This window comes from Octopus sinensis, linkage group LG2 (genome assembly GCF_006345805.1).
Source record: "Octopus sinensis linkage group LG2, ASM634580v1, whole genome shotgun sequence".
Classification (NCBI taxonomy): Eukaryota; Metazoa; Mollusca; class Cephalopoda; order Octopoda; family Octopodidae; genus Octopus; species Octopus sinensis.
The window spans coordinates 170,196,419-170,220,473 of NC_042998.1; the positions used below are offsets into that span (position 1 = coordinate 170,196,419).

Genomic DNA, 24,055 nt, shown 5'->3' on the forward strand with positions numbered 1-24,055 from the left:
ATCTATAAATATTCAATTCTTTTCACTGATTTAACTGTCTTAATGAACCATTTTGATCATTTTGATCCCCCTGTGATATCAGATTCCATATTTACCATGTTTGTTGATATGTGCTTGAATTTAGGTTGGAGATTCTTGAGTCTTTATTTCAAATATAGAGTTCTATGTTCTTATCCACTAGGCTGTAGTCCCCATGGAATAGTTATGTCGATTTAAATTATATTTAGACATATTTTTGGTAATATCAGCTATATTAGGCTAAATTCAGTGCTATATTTACTGATTATCTTCTCAAAACACTGTATGAACTGCTTTTTTTATTTTCTCTAGTTTCCACTGTTTCTTTCCCTATAATGGAAACATTATTTTCAGTATATTATTACAGTTTTTATAACATATGCTTTTTATAGTATATGATGTTCTGTTGTAGCTGACTTCTCTTGTATTTTGAGCTTTCCACTGTTGTTTCTCTGCTATAAGTGCATGGGACATTGTATACTCTTTTAGTGGTTTCAATTTTTGAACAACGGCCATGCTAACATACTGTCTTGGTAGGTTTAGTCAATCAGATCAACCCCAGTGCTCACTTATTAAAGTCTGGTGACCTCCTTTTGCTGACCTGCTTAGTTATGGGGATGTAAGCAAACTAACACTGGTTGTTTAGTGTTGAGACAAAGGGTTGTGCACAAATGGACCCCCACCCCCAACTCACCACATGTGCAGTGATTTTCCACAGTTTCCGTTTACTAAATTCACTCATAAGGCATTGATTTATAGTGTTATAGTAAAAGACATTTACCTAAAGTGCCACACTGAGGGACTCAACCTAGAACCATGTAGTTATGAGGTGAACTTTTTAACTACACAACCCTGTCTGCAGCCTTTTCTTGAATAAATTTAAATTTGATAAAACAACTATAGAGTGTTGTATTATATCTAAACACTGTTCTGATCTTATATTTGCTACATTTTGTTGTATGTTGTATATTCTCAGCCAGACCTTTATAGCATGGAAGAGTCACAATGGATTTAATTTTAGTTTCATCCATGCAAATAAATGCAAGTGATGATAATTGTAATAGTAAACTTCAGTTTGGTCTTCACAAATATCTGTTCCCAAAAAAACATAGCTGTGCTAAAACCACGATATGATCCCAATTGATTAAATACCAGAAAAATTGTTTCTTTTGATAGACACAGAAATAGTAACACCAGTAAATTATTTCTGGATATTATTTCAAAACTACAAAAGAAAACAAATAGTGAGTTGTCTTGAAAGATTTTTGGATTGTACCAATTCCTGAAGTATTATATTACCAATTAAAATGCTTCATGTTGTTTTTTGCTAGACTCTAACACTAAATTCTCTTGTCTTGATTGGTAATAACTCTGCACATTTAAAAATAATTTGTGTGATCTCCTTTAGAGTTTTGATGAATTTTCATGTTAAATTTTTCATGAATTAATGTGGTTTTCTGTCGGTGCTTATTCACTTCTCATATGAGTTAATTCACATACTTGGTAGTGTTTTGTTTAATGACAGAGATACTCACTGTCAAATTCAGAATGTAAATAAGTGACAACAACATTTCTGCAAATGTACAAAATATGGTCCATGAATACACTGGACACTAACATTCAAAATCTACATATACAATACAGTGATCCCTCACTACTTTGCGGATTCATGATTTCGCGGATTTTTAAAATCATCATCATCATCATCATCATCGTTTAGCGTCCGTTTTCCATGCTAGCATGGGTTGGACGGTTCTACTGGGGTCTGTGAAGCCAGAAGGCTTCATCAGGCCCAGTCAAATCTGGCAGTGTTTCTACGGCTGGATGCCCTTCCTAACGCCAACCACTCCGAGAGTGTAGTGGGTGCTTTTTACGTGCCACCCGCACAGGTGCCAGACAGAGCTGGCAAACGGCCACGAACGGATGGTGCTTTTTATGTGCCACCGGCACGAGGGCCAGGCGAGGCTGGCAACGGACACGAAACGGGGCGGTGCTGGCAACGGTCGCGAAACGGAAGGTTCTCTTACATGCCACCGGCACTGGTAACACATCTGCAATTTCCATTGATCGATTTCAATTCTGATCCTCACTTGCCTCAACGGATATACATAATTTATTTCCATACCAGCATGAGTTAGACAAGATATTTTGGGAGATTCATTTTTTTAATTGCCAGATGCCTTTCCTATGAACAACCCTTGTTTTTTCCATCAACTTTCTGTCCCTCTACCATACTTTCATATCTATTTCTTTACTACCCACAAGGGGCTAAACACAGAAGGGACAAACAAGGACAGACACACGGATTAAGTCGATTATATTGACACCAGAGCGTAACTGGTACTTATTTAATCGACCCCGAAAGGATGAAAGGCAAAGTTGACCTCGGCAGGATTTGAACCCAGAACGTAGCGGCAGACGAAATACCGCTAAGCATTTCGCCCGGCGTGCTAATGATTCTGCCAGCTCGCCGCCTTCCTCTACCATACTTTCATATCCTTCAATATTATATTCCACTCAAAGCAGCAAACTGGCAGAATCATTGAGAGTTCAAACTCTGCAAAAGCTGACCCTGCCCTTCATCCTCCCGGGGCCGATAAATAAGCACGAGTTGAGAACTGAGGTTGATGTAATTGACTTTCTTCCTTCCTTGAATTTGCTGGCCTTGTGCCAAAATTGGAAAGCAAGATTATATCCCACTCAGTTGAGGGATGTCTTGTCTTGCAAGCATTTGGTGACCTCACTGGTGTAGTGCTATGCCGAAAAAAAAAACTCAAAACAAAGCAAAAAAAAAACCCACCTAGTATCCCCTGTAAAATGGCTGGTGCTAAGAAATGTCTCCCTCCAGCCATAGAAACCATGTCAAAGTCAACACTGGAGCCTGCGGTAGCCCTCTGGCTTGTCAGTTCCTATCAAACTGTCCAACCCAAGCCAACATGGAAAGAGGGACATTAAATGATGATTTTGTCAGCTTTCTACCTTGAATTGAAAATCTGTCCAAGTATTTCAAAACTGATGTATATATAGATATACATCACCTACATTATCTTTTCCTTGCATAAGCTGAGTAGGTCCTATTTATGTTGATATATATATATATATATATATATATATATATATATATATATATATATATATATAGTTAATCCAAATATATATATACTAGCAGCTAAGCCTGGTTTCACCTGGTCGGTTTGGATGATGTAGCTGTAAAACCTGCTCTGTGAAAGCATTTGACTTGTTTGGGCATGCTTACATAAAAAAACAATTTTAGAATGACTTTTTTGTCAAAATGCTAAAAATAACTACAAAAAACAACAACCAAGATTCAACCAAATCAAAAAATAAATCCAAATACTAAGTGAACAACGATGAACCATCCCACTTCCATTGCACGCGCACACATAACCCCTCCTTTACATACACACAGAGTTGAAATGCTGTTTGATTTATTTTTCAGCGTACAATTTTCCTCATCCCACCACCAAGTATGACATCACCACTTCCTTCCTTATTCATCTATCATGCCTTCCTTTCTCATTCATAAACACAAGAGTATTATTATAGTAGATTATCTTGGTAACCAGGGGAACTATGAAAAAAATACAAAGCCCAGCATCACCCCCAGATCATTCTATACATCTGTGTAATTTTTCGCGCAATTCCACCCAGCCGTTTGATCGTGAATCCCAAGACAAGAAAGAATTGCCCATGTCAAATTTATATACATAGATATATAATTTGCAGACATGACTGTGTGGCACCTTAGGCAAGTCTCTTCTACTATAGCTTTGAGATCACCAAAGCCTTGTGAGTGAATTTGGTAGACAGAAACCGAAAAAATACCATTATATGTGTGTGTGCGTGCGCATGTGTATATATATATATATTTCTTTATTACCCACAAGGGGCTATCACACAGAGGGGACAAAGAAGGACAGAGAAACGGATTAAGTCGATTACATCGACCCCAGTGCGTAACTGGTACTTATTTAATCGACCCCGAAAGGATGAAAGGCAATGTCGACTCCGGTGGGATTTGAACTCGGAACGTAACGCCAGATGAAATACGGCTGTGCATTTCGCCCGGCGTGCTAACGTTTCTGCCAGCTTGCCGCCTTGGTGTATATATGTGTGTGCATGTGTATGTGTTTGCCCACCATCGCTTAACAACTGATGTTGGTGTGTTTATGCCCCCGTAACTTAGTTCAGCAAGAGACTGACAGAATAAGTACTAGGGGTTGATTTGTTTAACCCTTTAGTGTTCACATTATTCTGCCAAAATTAATGCTTTTTCATCTACATTGCCTTGAACTAATCAGGAATTATCTTGTAGCTTTGAGATTTTGATGAGGTAGCTATTAATTTTTAAAACGATATTGTAGGGTTGGTGTGAGAGACCAGATCTGGCCATTTTGAACATAAAACAGGCAGAATACTTTTGATCGGATATGGCCGGTTTAAATGCTAAAGGGTTAAATAAAACCCTTAAAGGTGGTGCTCCAGCATGGCTACAGTCCAATGACTGGGAGTGAAACGAGTAACAGAGTATCGAAGATTGAAAAGGTTACCTGAGTAATTTTACAAGAGCTGGAATACCTCCAGATTTAAATATAGCCAGAAGTCCCTGTCTATGTTGTGAGAGGCTATGGAGAACTGCAGCTCCATAACGAGTGGTTTCAAAATCCTTTGTATTATTCATGGCTCGTACAAGAGCCGCAACCATTTGTGGAGAATTAAGGATAACATGCCGGCTAGCATCATTTCTGGTTAAGTGGTGTACAATGACAGCGGCGCGAGCAACGACCACTTGGTCCTCATCGTTCAACAACTTAATCAGCTATATGAACACCTAAAATTTTTCATTAAATCCATTAAAATATTAATAATAAATATTATTTCCTAGTCTATGAACAACAAAACAAGAGCAAAATAGCAAAAAAGCATATACAGGGGTATTTGAACTTAAGATGGGCTGGGATTTGTGCAATGGAGAGAGACGACGAATCACAGCTTTCTATTTTGTAATCTGGCCTGTGTAACAGTAACAATATTTTTAAAAATCTAAAGTGTTATTGCTTAACAGTTGTGTTTGTTATTTATAGACTACTGTAATGGGTGAGTTGTTAACAGTACAGGGAGAGTTTTAAAAGTCCAAATACACGTTAAATAAATACTGTAAATATGGTGTCCCTACTTTGCGGAAATTCAGTTATCGCAGCCGGTCTCGGAACAAATCTACTGCGATAAACAAGGGATCACTGTTCCATCAAACTATCGACAATGCTATATGCAAGTGAAAGAAGGAAGAAAAGAAAATCGTCAAAGAGTTGACTGTCTTTAAATAAAAGTCTTGGAGGAAAATCCATAGAAATGAAGTTTTAAGAAGACTATTATCATGAAGACTTCAAGACCTGGTAAATGTACATAGAATGCATTTGGCTTGTCATGTTCTGCAACAACCAGATAATGAGTATGCAGAAACAAAATTAAGATGGACTCAAGTAAGATGAAAGAGAAGATAAAAAAAAACAACAAAAAAACTGAGGTCTCTTAACAGGCACTGGGAAAACAATCAAGACAACAGAAGCAATGGAGGCTCTAGAGCATATGCTCTATATGCTGGTATGCAAGTGATGGATTAACTAACATCTTGTAGGCTGAGATTTTAGAACATATATCTTTGAGTTGGATTTTTCTGGATTACATTATGTTCTTCCTGAGATCCTTTCATGTCTTCTACTAGGATTAATTTCGGTGGCGGGGATTAGAGAAGTTGCGTTTTATATTTAAATCTGTCTAAATGCTATTGATATAACATCTGTATGTATGTATGTGTGTGTACACATGTACATATGTGCATAGATGTAGCTGGATGGTGAAATGTCCATGAAAACATGAGGAAATATTACCTTCAAAACAAGTGAGTGCTGGTGGTAGGAAGGGCATGTGGCCATAGAAAATCTGTCACAACAAATCTGGTCCATGCAAGCATGGAAAATGGACATTTAAACGATGATATACAGGGTGTCCCTCCAAAATTGACATCATTTCGCAGTCTAGTAATGTAGCCAATTCTCTCCCAAATGACCTCAAATTTTAACAAAATGTGTAAAAACTAAGTTTTGATCTGGCATGCCAGTGATAATGACAACGTACTGTTGAAATGACCACCAAGTTCACCCGACTTGACACCTTGTAATTTTTTTTCTATGGGGCTATGTTGAAGGATTGGTCTGTATCCCCCTCTTCCTATAAGCCTAGAGGAACTCAGCAGATAATCACTGAGGTGCTGGAGAATGTTACACAATAACATGCTACAACATGTTTGGCAGGAGCTGGACTACTTACTTGACATGTGTCATGTCACAGATGGTGTGCATGATTTTATGTCTCGGACATGTAGTTGCTCAGATATTCACATTACAGATGATGCCAATTTTGGAGGTATACCCTGTATATGTAACTAAAAAAATTTGTTCCAGTGGAAGCCAGTGTTAATACTAGTCTGCATTGAGGTGTTTCTAATAGGTCAGCATCACTCTCTAAAACTGCTCATTAGTATTTTGGTTAAAAATATTCTCCTGCGAGAGGAAATTCAAATTTTCCTTAATTATCATTGATTTTGTATTGCACTCACCCACATAACTAAATCTATTTATCACAACTGTTCCATATCAAACAATTACTCAACTGTATTTAACATGCCCTTTTTATTTTGTGATTTCACAATTATTGTTCACCATGTTTCTGGCTTTCAAGTAAGAGAATAATTTGCTACTTAGTAAAACCTAAGTATGATTTACCTAGTATTTTTTTTCTCCTTGCTATAGTAATGTATCCTTCGTCAGTTTCAACAATGAACATTCAGTTGTTCAATGAACTGATCTACTTTTTCATTTATACTAATATATGACTGAATATTCTGCAGAAAGTGTCTTCTTAGCCCATAGGCCAAATCAGTGTAAAAGAATATGAGACAAAGCTGTACTTTTGAATTACAAGCACAGTCCATCTAGTGGTCTTCTACATAGTTTCTGTTCTATCCAACTTCACTCTTGAGTTTATAGTAAAGATCTCTGCTCAATATGCCTTATATTGGGATTGAACCTGGGACGTCATATTGCAAAGATGAACTTTTATCTTCACTCTGCATTAAGAGTCTAATACTTCTTCAAATTCAGTTGTATAAATTTTTGAATTAAGAGATTTATTGATATAATCACTTCATCTGTAGATAAGAAAAGATATTTTCAGTTAAGTACAGAGACACAAGTAGTCATATGACTTGTTCAGATCCTATACATTTTAAATTGTTCGCCTTTCATTATTGACTGGCTATGTTTTTCAGATTATTTTACATGCAAATCATATAAATATCAATAGTTTCTTCAGATATATTAGTGCTTTTTATCAAAATATCATGAACTAAATGAAGCTAGAATTTCAAAACTTATTTTCTCTCATAGAAAAATAATATTACATTTGACCCTAGTATTTGACTAGTACTTTATTTTATCAACCTCAGAATGATGAAAAGCAAAGTTCATTTCAGTAGGATTTAGTTACAAAATACAAACAGCTGAGTCTGACAGCCTGTCCATTTAGCTAACCACAATTATAAATGAAAATGAAATTAGATTTAAATAACCAGCTATTTTCAGAGTTTTAATACAAGTATAGTCTTATCTTGCTGAGAACTATTTAATGTTTCAAGTGTTGGTGCCACAAGAAAATGCACCCAGTATACTCTGGTTGGTGATAAGGATATCAAGCCATAGAAACCAAGCCAAATGACATGTACCAGTTAATGGGAGCAATAGTCCTAATAAGAAATGACTTGGACTGTAGCAAACCCTCCAGTGGATAATGAGCATATTATAACAACACTAATAGTGATGGTCATAGTGATTTTGTTGGAGAAAAGAGATTTCAAAATTCAAGCACCATTTAGCACATAATTCTTTAATAGGACCTTATGGAGGAGGTACCTGGTGACTCTGCTCCTACAACCATCCCAGGAATCATGGGTAAAGAAGATAGATGGATGAAGGATCTGAACAAATTTTATGGCTGTACCTATCTCTCTACTTTTGTTGGCTTATGAATCATTCTTAGTCCACAATTGAAGTGACTATATCAGTAACCCAATGGATTTCCATATTTGCTTGTAATAACAAAAGCTCCTTTATATTTGTTTTGTTTAGTTGCTAAATCAGGAAGGAGAGTAGTGCATATGACCCATTTTTTTAGGACCTCCAAGACTGATGGTAGGGAGGGTGGAGGGTGGCAGGTATCCTCAAATTAGGAACTTGGCCCTCATACATAGGTTTAAGCACCCAACACTACATTGAATTCTTTGACAAGATATTTTCCCATACACTGACCTGATCTACATACCTGTAAGATCAAATCTACCTTGTTGTAAGTCGGTATCATAGGACCCTACAACTTGTTATTGTAAATAGCAGGAACATTGTATAATTGATGAACACTTTGCTTGCCATACTGATTTTTTTTTTTCTATGGATACAGCATTAGGAAAAATTTTGTTTAACCTGTCTTTGTCTAGGTACACTACATAGATGTAATGTTTTCTGTAGATTCTTGCTCCCAAAAGATTATCAGACTCACAATGGCAAACAAATAATGATTAATTATGAGAAGTATAGAGATAGTCTAATTTTGAATGATGAAATAAGTCATCTACTTGGAGTCAAAATTAGAAATATTATCATCATCATTATTATCATCGTTTAATGTCCACCTTCCATGTTGGCATGGATTGGATAGTTTGACAGGTGCTGACCAGGTAGAAGACTACCTCAGGCATCTGTGCCTGTTTTGGCATAGTTTTTTATGGTTGGATGCTTTTCCTAACACCAACCACCCCACAGGGTGGACTGAGTGCTTTTTATGTGGCACCAGCACAGGCAAGGTCAGTTTTGGCATGGTTTTTACAGCTGGATGCCCTTCCATATGCCAACCATTTCTCAATGTGGATTGGATGCTTTTCACATGGCACCCTCAACAGCAGGGTCACCAAGTAACTTGCAAGACAAGGAATTTTTGAGAGGGAAGGGAGCATTATATTTAAATTTAATAGCTGCTGGTTTTGCAAAAATGAGAAAGTTATTATTACTATAACTTAGTAATTATTCACGTTAATTCCCACTTTGCACTTCTGAAAGCTCTGCATCTGGGTCAACATCTGCAAATTAATAGTTTGTCTGGTATTTCAGCCTCCTGTACTCTGGGGTGTTATTTTTTCTTTATATTTAATTTCCACTAATAAGCAAAATGTTAAAATACCTTGCATGCTCTTTTCCATGTACTTCCTATTAATTCAGTGTAAAACTCTTTGTATGTGCATACATATACATGCATATGCAAGTGTTCATTCATTGCAGAAAGTGTACCATAAAGATTATTTAATTATTGAAATATTAAGTTATATTGATCAGTATTATAGCTGTCCTTCAAATATAAAAATCTTTTGTGATACAAATAATACTGTATAATCCCTACTTTTTTCTTTGGTCAGTAAGTGTTATTTCCTATTTGTGTCTATCTAGAAATCAAAGGAAATGACTACTATTCCCTTCAAACTTTGCTTTTGTGATTTGGATATCAAATGTTTTGAAACTTACCTAGTTTCCATTACATTTCAGACAAATTAAGCACTGAGTTGCTGAAGCAGAAATATCATTAAAGCAAATATTCTGCTCAATACCACAGATTTGCTTGTCAGTTGCTTGGCTGTAACCACTTGAGCATGTACCTTAGCGACTGACATGTGCATCTCTGATCACAAGTAACAGTAGTTGGGGAGCATCATATCCATGTTTTGAGAGGGATTCTTTAGGGTTTGAATAAATGTAACAAAAACAATGTTTGAAGGAAATATTAGCCATTTTTCATACTTTCTGAGGCTAAGCAAATAGAAAATAACAGTTGCTACCCAAGGACAAAAACCTTTGTTACACAGTGTAATTATGTGCAATTAATCACCATAGATTTCCTAGCAGTAATTATTAAGCTTAGGCTGGTGACAACTACTATATTTTCTGTGCATGCATTTCTTGTAACAATAGCAGCTAAGTAGAAGGATCAATCTATTAGGCTTTGTGAAAAGCACCTGATAGATAAGTAGCAAAGATGTTCTAATCCTAATAAGGAATTTGGATATCACATTATAAAACATCATGACATACACTGATGTCTGTAGTGGCTGTGTATGTGATAGAAGAAATTTTAAAGGAGTAAGTCTTAACCTTTATGTGTAAATTCATTTGCATCACGGACATGCGAGTCTTGCTCCTTCAAAATTTCTTTTACTACATATACAGCCTCTCCATACATCAGTGTATGACACAATGTTTTATAATGTGATATTAAAATTTCTTTTATATAAACCAGACAATCATTTAGTCACCAACTAATAAAATGGGTTTAGGAATCAGATTTACATCATCCTAACCTGGAAAAGAGGCAGACAAATGGTCATGACCACTAGGTCCTCTAACATAGAGTAATACTTTGTGGATTCAGATTGAAAATGAGGATAAGTGAAACTACAACATGAGTGTAGTAGTTGAAAGATGCTATTGTGAGTTGAAGTACAGCTTCAGGTTAAATAAATGCTGTACATTATTTCATTTTATCTCTATTTTCTTGATTCAAACTCACTCAAAGAGATGAAGGATAGAGACAAATTCTTCTTAACCTTAAACGAATGCTGATGTAAAAACATAAAATAATGAATAAGGATTGTTTCTATGATATGTAGGTTACTTCATAGTCTCTACTTCATCTAACAGTGCACCAACTTCCAACACACACTCCAAACTGTTTTCAGTTTCCATCTAACTGATCCATTCACAAGGCTTCGGTTGGCCTAGGATTATAGTAGAAGACACTTGGCCAGGATGTCACACTGAGATCAAATTCAAAATCATGTGACTGGGGAGCAGACTTCTTAACCACACAGCCATGTCTGCACCACAATTGTAATATGATATAAAATATTGAAAAGATGAAAATGGTATTCTTTAATTCAGTAGGCTTTGTTTTGTTAAAATTGCTGCAGGGGTTTAAATTATAAATTTATGTCTAATACTGATAATTACATACCACATGTTGACAATTTCACTTTCGAAATGTTTTATTTTATTATGCTTTTACATGTTAACCACATACACTCGTAGAAACTGTATAAGTCAGCAAGAGAGTCTCTACATCAGTGATTCTCCATGTTTTGTTGCTCAACACTCTCATCTTTATACTTTACAAAATAATAGTAACAATAAATAGGATCAAATAAGTGTACACATTGTGGATGATTTTTTTCTTCTTTACCTGTTGATCTTTATATGTTGTCATGTCACTTTCCAAGGTAGGTTGAATATTGGTAAGTTCATTACATGTAGGTGTTTTCATATATATTTACAAGATATCAGTTTCTGGTCATTGTCTTATCTCAGCTGAATCTGTGTTCCAGTAGTCTCTGTGACTCCCTTGAGAAAAAGCATTCCAAAACATGCCTTTATTATGATCAACTTTATGATAACTTCACTCCTGTTCAGAATCCATAAATCTCCGATATCACTTAGATTGTTGGTGTGTACAGATGATGCTGAAATATCACTTTAATTATTTTTGCTAATTCCAAGCCCTCTTTCTCTAAAAATAGAAGGAAGAAAAATAAAAATCCAAAGAAGTTCAATCATTGAAGCAAAAAATAAACACATTTTGCAAACAGGAAGTCTTTTAACTGTAAATTCTTTCTAAAGTGTAGTTAAATTTTGCGGCCCACATGGAAGAGTGCATAATACCTGTTCTGGGGTCACAAACAACAGCACAATCTGAATTATAGTTGTGTGTACTATGTGAATTGTAATTATCATGACTCGACAACCGTTGCAGTTACTTATAGTACAAGACTTTAAGAGTTAAAACTACCAAGTTCAAAACTGTAAATGGGGAGACTTGAGGCTCTGTACTGAACAGAGCCAGAAGTCTCTTCTTTTACAGTTTCATAATCTATTACTCTGTTTAGCTAACAGTTGTACTACTACTATGCTCAACCCTTTCTCAGCCAAGTATGTGAAAGAAAATATTACCAGCAGTTTTATTTCTTTTCAAAGATAGAGATGTTTATTTTGTTCTGTCACTGATAACAGAAAGTTTTATTTATATTCTATTCACAACCAAGGTAGAGTGTCCTGTTGATATTAACCATTTTCTTGTGCATTACAATACTTTCTAGAGAACACTTTTACCCAGGTTAAGACACACTCCACTTACTAGAAATAACAATCAAATCCCTTTCAAATCGCATCTTTCTGTCTTAGAGAATGGTGTTAGATAATGTGGTCACGGGTGTCTTTCACATAAGAAAAAGATGGATGGTCATGGCTGGAATCCTTTGATCATAAGAGGTCTGTTTGGTCAGGGCTAACTGGAATTCAACAACAGCCTGCATGTGGTTGCTCATAGCAGCCAAGGTTCACTCAGCAAATGGCATACACATAGTCATTTACTCACCTAACTGTTTACTTCATTAAACATAACTTGGATCAGTTTACTTAACTATTCCTCCCACTTTCCTTTTCTTAGGCATTTATAAACTCAAAATAACATTAAAACTTAAGGAAGTTAGAAAGCTACAGAGTAGTGAAATATGGGAGTGCTCTGCTTTGCTGAGAGTTTGCTCTGGCATTCCACCACTATGATATTTCTTGTCTTCATCTTCCCAATTGCTACTATGTATGTATCTCTCCCCCTTTATAATGTGGGGTAGCAGTGTATCTTATCTATAGCAACACACCTATGCTTGTCCCTCTGTCATACTTTAAGCTTTCAACACCTAATATAAAACCACCTCCTCCTTCCTAATACTCCACCACCACGACTCATCGTGGCGGGGGGGGGGGGGGGTAGCTTTTGTCTTTCCTATTCTTTTCTGTCTTACAACTTAGCTGGCAATCTCACTAGCACCCAATACACACTCTAAGGTGGTTGGTGTTAAATAGGGCATCAAACCATAGAAAACCTACCAAAGCAGACACAAGAGCTTGGCACAGCTGTGTGGCTTACCAGATCTTCGGTTGGCCTAGGATTATAGTAGAAGACACTTGGCCAGGATGTCACACTGAGATCAAATTCAAAACCATGTGACTGGGGAGCAGACTTCTTAACCACACAGCCATGTTTTTATTATTTTTTTCTCAAAGAAAAGTCTTTATTCTCAACTGGAAAGGATGAATGGATGCAAGTTCTGACGTTTCTTACTGAAGTAAAGAATCTTCTGCAAAATCTCGACTTGGCATTGCTGGGGAAGAACATAATTGTTTCTGATCTTACTCAGTAAGAGAGTAAATTCATTCTGTGGTATTGAAATATAAGACTATAAATTGTAAGATACTGCTTCACCTGTCTAGTAAATCCATTCTTAAATGATGTGTCAGTGCAAGATGTCTGATTCTTTAGCATCTGGTTTCATAATCAACTACTGTAGAAATGGAAATCCCAGTTTGTAATCAAGTTCTGGAAACAAATTCCAGAAATAATATATTCTAAACTACAGAAAACTAGTGCGAAATCCATCTCAGTTGTCAGCGCAACATGCTACTTTGAATCACTATCTGTAATTAAGTTTGTGAAGTTGAAGTATCATGCAAATCCTTAATAACCACTTGGCAGAACTAATTTGTTCAACCATGACAGCATATCACCTGGATTTTCAATGATTTACAGCCAAGATAGAGACCCATAAGAGCTCTTACTTGCAGTAAATAATCTGATAATTGTAGCATTGTCTGTTTGTCATAAAAATTTTACAAGAGTGTAATTAGTGGTATCTGATTGAAATATCTCTAAGTTTATTAGTTTTTTTTGTTTTTTTTAAATACATTTCCCTCATGTTTTCAGATATTTAAAGACAAATATCAATAAGAAATTAATTTTTTGTTTTAGTTTATTTACTGAAATGCAAATTACTATTTTTCTAAGATGTTCTCATAGTTTATTATTGTATTAAAGCCACTCAATCACCAGTCAAAATTTTTAAAGCATTTGGTATATATGTATACTTGGTAATGACTGAAACTAAATCACATTATCAATTACATTTACGAGTGAATATTATTATTGTGTACATGTATATCTGAAACCAAGTGAAATCAGGGTCGTGGCTGGCACTGGTGTCACATAACTGGTACCCATGCTGGTGGCATGTAAAAAGCACCTTTTGAGTGTTGGGCCTCACGGACACAAAGTAGTTGTTTCTGGTGGCAGGTAGAAAGCTCCTTTCGAGTGTTGGGCTTCATGGAGGCAATGACTGAGACTTTTGGCATTATGTTGTACTTGAGAAGAAGACCCATCAAGCCAAATAAAATTGCAGTCATGGCAGATACTGGTGTCATGCTAATGGCACCTGTACTGGTGGCACATAAAAGCACCCATTACTCTCTTGGGGTGGTTAGCATTAGGAAGGACATCCAGTTGTAGAAACCATGCCAAATCAGACTGGAGTCTGGTGCAGCTTCCCAGCCTTGATCAAACCATCCAACCTATGCCAGCATGGACAACGGACATTAAATGATGATGATGAAGAATATAAACTTGTATGTAAATATTGTTCATATCTTGTAACTCAAACATCTGTAGTTTATCACATGTGGCTCTTACGAGCAAGTTTGTTCTACCCGATACTAGCCTTTGCATTTGAGTGTGAGTGTGCACATGAACATTTACATGTGTATGTAATGTTGGTGTTTTTATTGTAGTTTCTCAACCTATACTGCACACATGCTAACTGTAATCATTGATGGATTGTCACTTTCCAATAACTAATGATAATAATTTATATGTATGCAAGTCAGAAAGGAGCATTCGTAATCTTTGTAGGTCCTCTCAGAGTAGTGGAATTGATGTTCAGTTTGAGCTTCCTGTAAACTGATGCCTGGTGGGAGGACATTGGTAGACAAGAGAGGAATTCTAAGGGTTGCACCTTAGAAAGGAATGATTGGGAAAAGTGTCTGTTGTGTGGTCTGAAAGGTAAAGGCAATGAGTTTGGGCAGCAGGTGTGCCAAAGAGGTGATGATAAGCAGCTTAAGTTCAGAAGTGTGGAAGTCATTGTAGTTGCAGTAAAACTAGCTGAGAGAAGAAATAGTCAGACTTGTGAGATAGTAATTGTAACATTCTAGTGGATTTTTGCCAATTAGCTAAACTCACTCACTCTCTCTCTCTCTCTCTCTCTCTCTCTCTCTCTCTCTCTCTCTCTCTCTCTCTCTCTCTCTCTCTCTCTCTCCTCTCTCTCTCTTTTGTAGCAGCAGCAGCAGCATCCTAAGTGTGAGAGCACTTTTCCAAAGGTGCAAGATTAAAATATGTTCTGGCTTCTGCAGTGGAAGCCTAGTCTTTAAAATGCATGGCCTCTGAGAGATCATCAGAGATTATGAATTTTGAGGGCATTGCTTGTGTGTTCAAGCATAGGAAGAATGTGTTGTGAATCTAATATGTCTAGTATTCGTTAGGTTTCCAGTCCCCATTGAAATTGTTTTCAAGGTTTCTATTCATGTCAGCATTGTAAGTCTGACATAAACTGGTTAGGTTGGAGGTGAATGATATTTGTGTGCTGCAAAAGGTTTTAAATGTGGAGAGTGGTATCATCTACATAGAAGGGTATGTATTTATAAGTATCAGCAAGTAGATCATTAATGTACAATGGGAAGCATAACCAAACTGTGGAGTACTCTTAGTAGATAGACTATATGTCAAGAGAGAGACCTATCAGTGTATACTGCACTGAAATTGTCTGACAGAAAACTTAACTGTACAGTGCACTTTTAAAAGTTAACAAAGAACAGGATATGCCTTTCTATTACCATTGATAATGAATAACTTGTGAGGTTTGATCTTTTGATAAGGCAATATTAATGCAATGTAGAAGTATTTAGTTAAGCACTCTATTTAAAACAACAAAATCAGTGAATGTTTCACCAGAAAGGACAATATCTGGCTCAAACCTCTCAGTTTGTGGCCTCCAGACACAAAAAAAATGTTACCTAATTTCTTTCGTTAAAAAGAAAAGTGAAGATGCATCTTTATGATAGACTTGACAGAAAACATAATCTGCTCTATACGTTGCAGTAATTGTTTAACATAAGCTCACAGTCAAGAGAGAGAGAATACACTTAAGGGTAGCCACCATGAATTCCAGCAGTAAGCTGCAATTAATCATTCACCCATACATTATAGAAACACTGTTTTTTTTTTACAGGGATCATAAATTGCCACTATGACATAATTACTTTTTCAGCCAGACCTTTTTACCTACAGAATTTAAAGACATGTTCAGGAGAGCAGAAACTTTGATTAAAAACTATGCAACACAACTTCTGTTCTAAAATACCCACAAATCATGCTCTAAAGTGGTTTATGGTAGGAAAGGCAGTTACTTGTAAAAAGTTATGCAAAAAAGGGAAGAACAGGGATGAAAGCCAATGAGGGTGAAGGAAACTGTCTTTAGGTTTCTCTCAAAGATAATCTTTCTAGTTCAACAAAGATGTCCGTATTTTTCCATTGCAATGTGTGTGATTACAAATCTGGTTGAGCACCTTGGCAGTACTGCCAGGCCAAGGATTTCTAGAAGTTATCCATTTTACTCAACCCAGAAGTCCTCTATGCAATCACAATCACACCAGTTATTCTCAAAAGTTTAGACCTAGACTTTGATGTTCATTTAAGGAGGTCATCATGTGAAATTTCTAGCAACAAATTTCAAACCTTGTGACAATGCTTCATAATCCAAACAGCAGCATCCTTTTTAGGTGAGATTCTTTCAGTCCGGGTTTTGTATTTAGTTGTTCAACAACCTACCAAACATGCAAGGGCAACATACGCAATCACAAACTAGCAAAAATGATCTCTCTTCATATAAGAGTTCATGTTATCTTGTTAGAGTAATCCTTTGGGATTACTGGTTAGCTTATTTCTAAGAGAGCTAGCTGTAAGGGTATTAAATTTTGATGGCATTTTTATTTTACTCATTGTGTGTGTAAAATAATCTTACATCTTCAAGAAATATTGATGTTAATGCTATTGTTACATTTAAAAATGCTCTCTTTTCTCTTTCTCTCTCATATATTATCATTATACATCTACTTTCTATTCTGGTATGGGTTGACTGTGTTTCACAGTTAGAATCCATTTTTGTCTGGGGTTATTGCCCTCTCAGGTATTAGAATGGAACCATACTTGTCTTGTTTGTTTTCATTTGTCATGGTTTGTATAGCTTGATGCCCTTCCTAACACCAAGCACTTTACAGAGTGTACTGGTTGTATTTTCATGCTACCAGCTCTAGAAAGGTCATGTCCTTGACAAAATTGGATTAAAGAGTTCTTCTGAACTCTGAAATGTCACCACATATCTACCCACCCTTTTAATATATACTGGATGCATTTTTTCTGATACCAACATCAGAAAAGTTGTCATGTTCCTATCAAGACAAGTCTTAGGATTCTTTTGAACCTGTGACACTCCCAGTCATTCATCCACCACTTCATAAGTTGCGCTTTATTTTAACACCAGTGCTTGTGAAGTTACCTTGTTCCAAGAGCCTCACTGTTCTTTGTTGTCTCCATTTGTTCAGCTTAATTGGTGGGTAGAAGAGAGGGCAATAGTAGAGGGCGGACATTGGTAGAAGAGATGGGGAGAAATGGAAGAGATAGTGCTACAGGAGTAAAAATTAGTAACAGGAGTGTGTAAAGATGGATGGATTGTAAGTGGAATATTGAAATGACTGCTAACAGGTAAAGTGTTACCTGGAGGAGTGGTAGTAACAGCCAGCAATATAGAAGGGCAGGGGTGAGGTAATGTTAACTAGTAAAGGAGAACATGGAGATGGATAGTCAAGATGAAGAGAGTGAGTGATGCGTGACTGGAAATGTGACCAGCAGAAAGTGGAGTTGATGGGGCAGTGGTGAGCAGCTCAGGAAGGTAAATGGAGAAGCTCATCAGATACCACAAATATGAAGCAAAATTTCTCCACTTAAGATTTGGAATGACACAGGTAAGAAGAGTTGCAAGATATGGACAGTGGGAGTAGGAGGGAAGGTTCAGGATGCATTTTGTGAGTGACTTGGTATGGTGAGTAGGAGAAGAGGTGATAGGTGGATGATAAGTTATAGAGTAAGCAAGGAGACTTTAGTATTTATACATATCCTGGTTTTGATCATGATTCCACTCTTTTTATGTGAATTTCACCAAGTTATACTGTAGGTCAGGTCTTCTTTACACTGCATATTGCCAGACGATACAGTCCTCAGTCATTGCTTGATGCATGCAAACATAATCCAAGCTGCTCTACATTTTGAAGGAGAAGACCCTTTGTTGCCAACAGAGGTAATAGCTCTCTGAACTTTTTGCAACCCATTCTTGTTCTATCTATTATGCTTTCGAACACTTGTCCTAATTAGTTCACCTAGCTAAAACAAAAGCTATCAGCTACTTCAAGTAAACAGCCTGGGCATTTGAGAGAATCCATTCCCCTAATGCACTTACTGCATAGGAAATCTACCTCCTCCGTTAGCCCACCTGTGTGTCTATTGTTTACACTGGGCACACATGAAATTTCTACCAACTCCTTTTCGAGAAATGAAGCACAGCCATTTCCTTGGTGGTATCAGAGTCCTCTTGTCCTTCCCAAATCTTTTGATTTTGCTCAGTTTACTTTATGTATACTCAATGTTTATTTTCTCTTCTACATACTGGTTTATATTTTTCTCTGCTGCCCCCTTTTTTCCAGTCATTCCAAGTCTGTTGCTTAGCTGTTATGACTTTGCTACAATATTGCTTCCATGTCATCTTTCATTTAGCTGGAACCTTACACCAGGCTCAGATCTGTTCTGTAGTCCTCAGCAGGTTGTCATATAAAAACTATCAATTTTGCTGTATGTTGCTAGTCTTTATTTCCTTTTCTGTCATAATTGATATCTTCTTAATCTATGACCAGTGGAAAGCTCTTTCAACTTTCTTGTCTTTTTTCTCCAAATCATTTTGGTCACTGGCTTGAGGTAGCTCTTATTTTGAAGTCACTGACCACTGATCTATTATGCAACCTCTGTCTGTCTGTCTATCTCTCTATCTATCTTTCTCTATCTCCCCCCTCTCTCTCTATCTATCTCCCTCTCTATCTACCTCCTTCTCTGTCTTTATCTCTCTATCTATCTATCTCTCTATCTATCATTCTTTCTATCTATCTATCTATCTATCTATTTGTCTGTCTGTTTGTCAACAAACAGAAAACAGGTATGATATTCAATGCTTTATAGAATATACAAGCATCTCAGCAAAATGCTGTTTACATAACAGTTGTAGAAACATTATGCAATCTTGCACTTTGTATTCCATAGTAAACACCTGTTTTCTGTATATTATTATTTCTATTATTTGGTTCATATTCCACATGCTAGCCTATCTTGATGTTGATGGCCTACATCGTTCTATACTGAAATGGAATGTGGAACCCACCAATAAGCCCGGTCTTTGTCTTCATGTTGCACTTTACAGTGCCTTCTTCAATATATGTGTGTAGACATGTAGGTCATGAAGGAATATCCTCTCTGTCTGTTTCATATTACTGAAATTAATGCAGTTTGTCAAACATTCAGAATTAGTGTTCTTGTCAGTGAATCTCACTTAGAGTATCATGAGGTTTAGTTTCTCTGTGTATTTTACTGACAGTTGAATTGTGTATATTGTACTTCTAGCTTACACAGTAGTGAAGAAAGAAAGATTATATGGATGTAAACCCTATGTTGTCTTCTCATTAATAATGGGTTTGTGTGGGGGTATAAGGTGGATTTCGCTAATATTTTGTGGAACCTAGTGTTTGTCATGTTGAAAACCTATAACAGTGGCCTGTTTCAATAACATTTGTTCGTTGCAGTGACTGTATCAAAATATCATTTTCTATATATTATGATCTTGTTTTGTGGTGATTTGTTTTTTTGTTTTTTTGTTTTTTTCCCCAAAAATTATTTAACTGTGACTTGCAGTTATAGTAAATATCTGATAGACTAGAAGCTATGTACCAAGATCTTGACTCCCAGTTTTTTTTCTCTTGGATTGTACACTAAATGAGGAACCAATAAAGCTGTTATGGAATTAAAAATGACAATCTTGCTATGACTATTTTAAAACATTTCTTGTCATAGTAATGATGCTTTATTTGAATGCTAGTTTTTAATGAGAATGAGTTAAATTAACCATGAAGAATGTCTAGGTGTGATACTAAATAATATAATAATAATATAATAGGTGTTCAATTATTGAAACTATATCAGATTATTCCATCTTGTTTAATAAACATTTTCAATTCTCTTTTTTTAATTTTCTTTTTAATAAACTTATTAAATTACCTTAATTTTGAACAGTTGTATTTTAAGTTGCATTTTTTATTATGATAGTATGGCTGTTTCATTGTTGATATGTCATATTTTCACAGCAAATTTCTGTGTTTTGACTCTTTGAAAACATCAATTTCAACTTTTAGTTCTCACTCTTTATATTCTCACCAATATCTTTAATTCTCAATGTTTTGTCATTGAGTTATAGTATTTTCAGTTTATTACACACTATTAAAAAATACAAAGATTCATTAAACATTTTAAAAAATATATATATATATATATATATATATATATATATATATATATATATGCATGTATGTATGAACTAGTATGATCTAAATTTTTTTAAATAGCTGCCAACATTTTGAACTTTCCTTTGTTAACTCAAACTTCATAATGTTTTCTAAAGTTCTTAATTTTATTTGGTGATAAGTTTATAAGTTGATGACTTATGATTTACACACTAACACATTGTAAGTATGCATGTGCATAGATATGGATTAATCATGTGTGTGTGTGTGTGTTCATACATACCCACATATTTATGGTATATGAGGTCAACACAAAACCTAGGAATCCATATGCCCTTTCTTGATAAGCTCTCAGTATATTAGGTTAAATGATGTCCAGAGAATTAATGGAAGTCAACAATTTGAAAATGTTGAGCTTGTGACATAAGCTGATAATTACTGTGTGTTTAGTGTAAATTTACTGTATTTAAATATTGAACAATAAATAACAAAAACAAGAACTAAAAGCATCACCTGAAACAAAAAGGTGTAAACAAATAGTGAGGGATGCTCTACACATAACCATCTGCAAGAAAAAAGCAGCCAAGTCTCTTTCACTTTACCCAGCCAACCATCTTAAAAGGAAACTCTTATTCGACACACTTTATGTAAAAAATTTAGAGACAATATAGTCATGACTAGAAGGCCTTTGGTCATAGGTCTCCTTATTCAGAGCTGACCTTTACTTCAACTACATCAAGCACCACCCGATTGTCCTACCGATGTTGACCTTTTATGTAATGTTGTAATAGTAAAACTAGTTGTAGTCATCAGTAGCAACAAATTGAAGTGTATATTTGGGTTTGTGTATGTCCAAGATTTTGATTATATATGAGACCTGTTGAGTCAAGTACGTCAACATCAAAATAAAAATTCAAATGGAAATTGTAGTTAAGACACCCATGCCAGTGACACGTAAAAAGCACCGTCTGAACGTGGCAGATACTAGCATCGTGTTGGTGACACATAAAAGCACCAACCGATCGTGGCCGATGGCACGTAAAAAACACCCACTACACTCACAGAGTGGTTGGCATTAGGAAGGGCATCCAGCTGTAGAAACACTGCCAAATCAGACTAGAGCCTGGTGCAGCCTCCATGGCTTACCAGACCCCGGTCGAACCATCCAACCCATGCTAGCATGGAAAACGGACGTTAAATGATGATGATGATATATATATATATATATATGTTATCCCTTTGTAATCTTTTTTCTTTCTTTCAACTGGAGAGCATCTCTTTAAAAAAACAAGGGAAAACAATTAGTATATAAGAACTAGCTATTAGCATGTAAATGGATATCTATTATAGTACCAGTGATCAAATCATAATAGATGTGTGATGAAATATTTTTATTCAATTAATTGTTAAAATATAAAGAAGCAATTGAATAGATTGTATTATAAATATTTTAAAAGACTCCACCAAGTTGCAATAATAATAATAATAATATAATAATGCACCATATCTTCTCTCCCCTCCTGTCCTGTATGCATCATTTTTTTGCATTATGTGTCCATAACAACATAGTTGTCAACTAAGGACTTTCAGTGCTTAGTTGCTTTCTGAAATAACAAGCTGAGGCTTTTGTGTGTAAATTAATGTTGTACCTCCACTAAGTCAACTTTATCCTTTGGCATTCAGATTATTCTGTCAGATGTAATGCTGATTTTATTCACATTATTTTGAATGCATTATCTCATTGCTTCAAAATTTCAATGATGAGATTGTTTATATTTAGAACGACATTGTAGGGTAGGTGTTAGAAGCTTTACCTGGGTGGTTTGAACATACAATAAATTCATTTATTACACATGCCTGAGAGTGAAAAACATTGTTTTAGGCTGAAACAACCATGTTTACGTTCCATCCAGTTTAAACTCTAAACTACCAGTTCTGATTATACAACCTAGAGAACAGAACTTATCCACTACTTCCATTGAGCCTGTAACACACTGATTTCAAGTGAAGAATGTTCCTGATGTTAGCTACTGTATTTCACCTGGTACCTATTTAATTTATAAATTATTGGCTGTTTGCATTAACTGTTGGTTTCTTGCCAAACTCCTTACTTCGAAATGCTCAAGACCAATGCTTTTTGACTTTTGTCAAAATTTCAAAATTCTGTAATTTTTTGACAGAAGACCTTGGCCAATGAGTGAAATTCAGATTTTGTGTGCAGACGTTGGAAGTCGGTGTAAGAATGACTGAAGTCATTAAGATTGCGTACAAGTTGACATCTACGAGACATTCTTGTTCGAGAATCTATTAAAGAACTGATAAATGGAGGTCAAAATGTAGATTTAAGCCAAAAGGCTTCAAGTTTGACAGGCCAAGACTAAATAGTAAGAGCAACAGAACACCAACAGCAGCAAGGGGGTAATTTTGAGCTACTGCAGAAGAGAGCAGCAACGTGTTCAGTACTGTATATGTAGTACACATAATTTATCCACTAAAAGTGTTGTAAGATCTCTGAAGGATTGATATGGACAGTCCTCTGGAATATGTAAATAGCCATATTGTGAAGGCTGTAGACACTGCAGAGGAGTTGATAGAAATTACGAAAAGCTTGAGGTGGAATAATGCTTAGGGGTAGAGAAATAAATGTTTTGAGAACTGCTACCTCTTTGAAACAAAACAAAAAAAAAAAAAATCCCCTCTTCATAAAATAGTAAACACACATGTTAAGATATGTGTAAAAAGTGTATTCCTATCCCTTGGTAGAAGATCTGCAGTGACTGGAGAGGAGGGGGATGAACTGTTAAACACTAAATAATTTGAGAAAGCATGAAGGCTTTCAGAAATGTAAGGAGAGATGTCTGTAAGCTATATTGCCAGATTGAAAAATTTGACAATAATGATTTTGAAAATTCTATGAACATTTTTTTGTCATAATTTTCATTGATGCTTGCTTATATGAATATAAAAAAGCTTTTTTTGTATTCTGCCATTTTTCTTAGCTGATTATATAGAGTGCATCTATATCAGTTAGTGTCACAGTGTTGGCAGCTATTCTATCTTACAAATTTCATTTTGATAGTTGTCTTCCGTGTTTTTTCTGGATGCTGGTCTTTTAAAGTGATGTTGTGTCTTTCAGCAACATCATCTCCACCTCCTCCTTTTCCTCTTCCTTCTCCACTTACTCCTTCAACTGCGTGTCCTGTGGTTGCCCTGACTACTACTACAAAGAGCATCCTACAGCCGATCTCAAGTGTTACTGAGATCATTGGAATGCCGGCTATCGGTAGGTCAAACTTAATAAATTTGACTACTGCTATCTCTCCTTTTTTTTTCTTTCCATATATAATTGCACACACATTTAAAAAAAAATA

At 35.8% G+C, this 24,055-nt stretch overlaps 1 protein-coding gene across 4 annotated transcripts in view; it reads left to right on the forward strand.

The window, feature by feature from the left end:
• The window catches only part of LOC115223924 (regulation of nuclear pre-mRNA domain-containing protein 2), a 161,517-nt gene that overhangs the window by 121,205 nt on the left and 16,257 nt on the right, over nucleotides 1-24,055 (forward strand). For 2 of the 4 annotated variants that reach the window (XM_036500386.1, XM_029794662.2), the window contains exon 10: nucleotides 23,821-23,967. The exons of the other annotated variants lie outside the window; for them this stretch is intronic. In XM_036500386.1, the coding sequence (XP_036356279.1) occupies nucleotides 23,821-23,967 (147 nt within the window). The remainder of the gene's footprint in view (nucleotides 1-23,820; nucleotides 23,968-24,055) is intronic. 4 annotated transcript variants of the gene reach the window in all.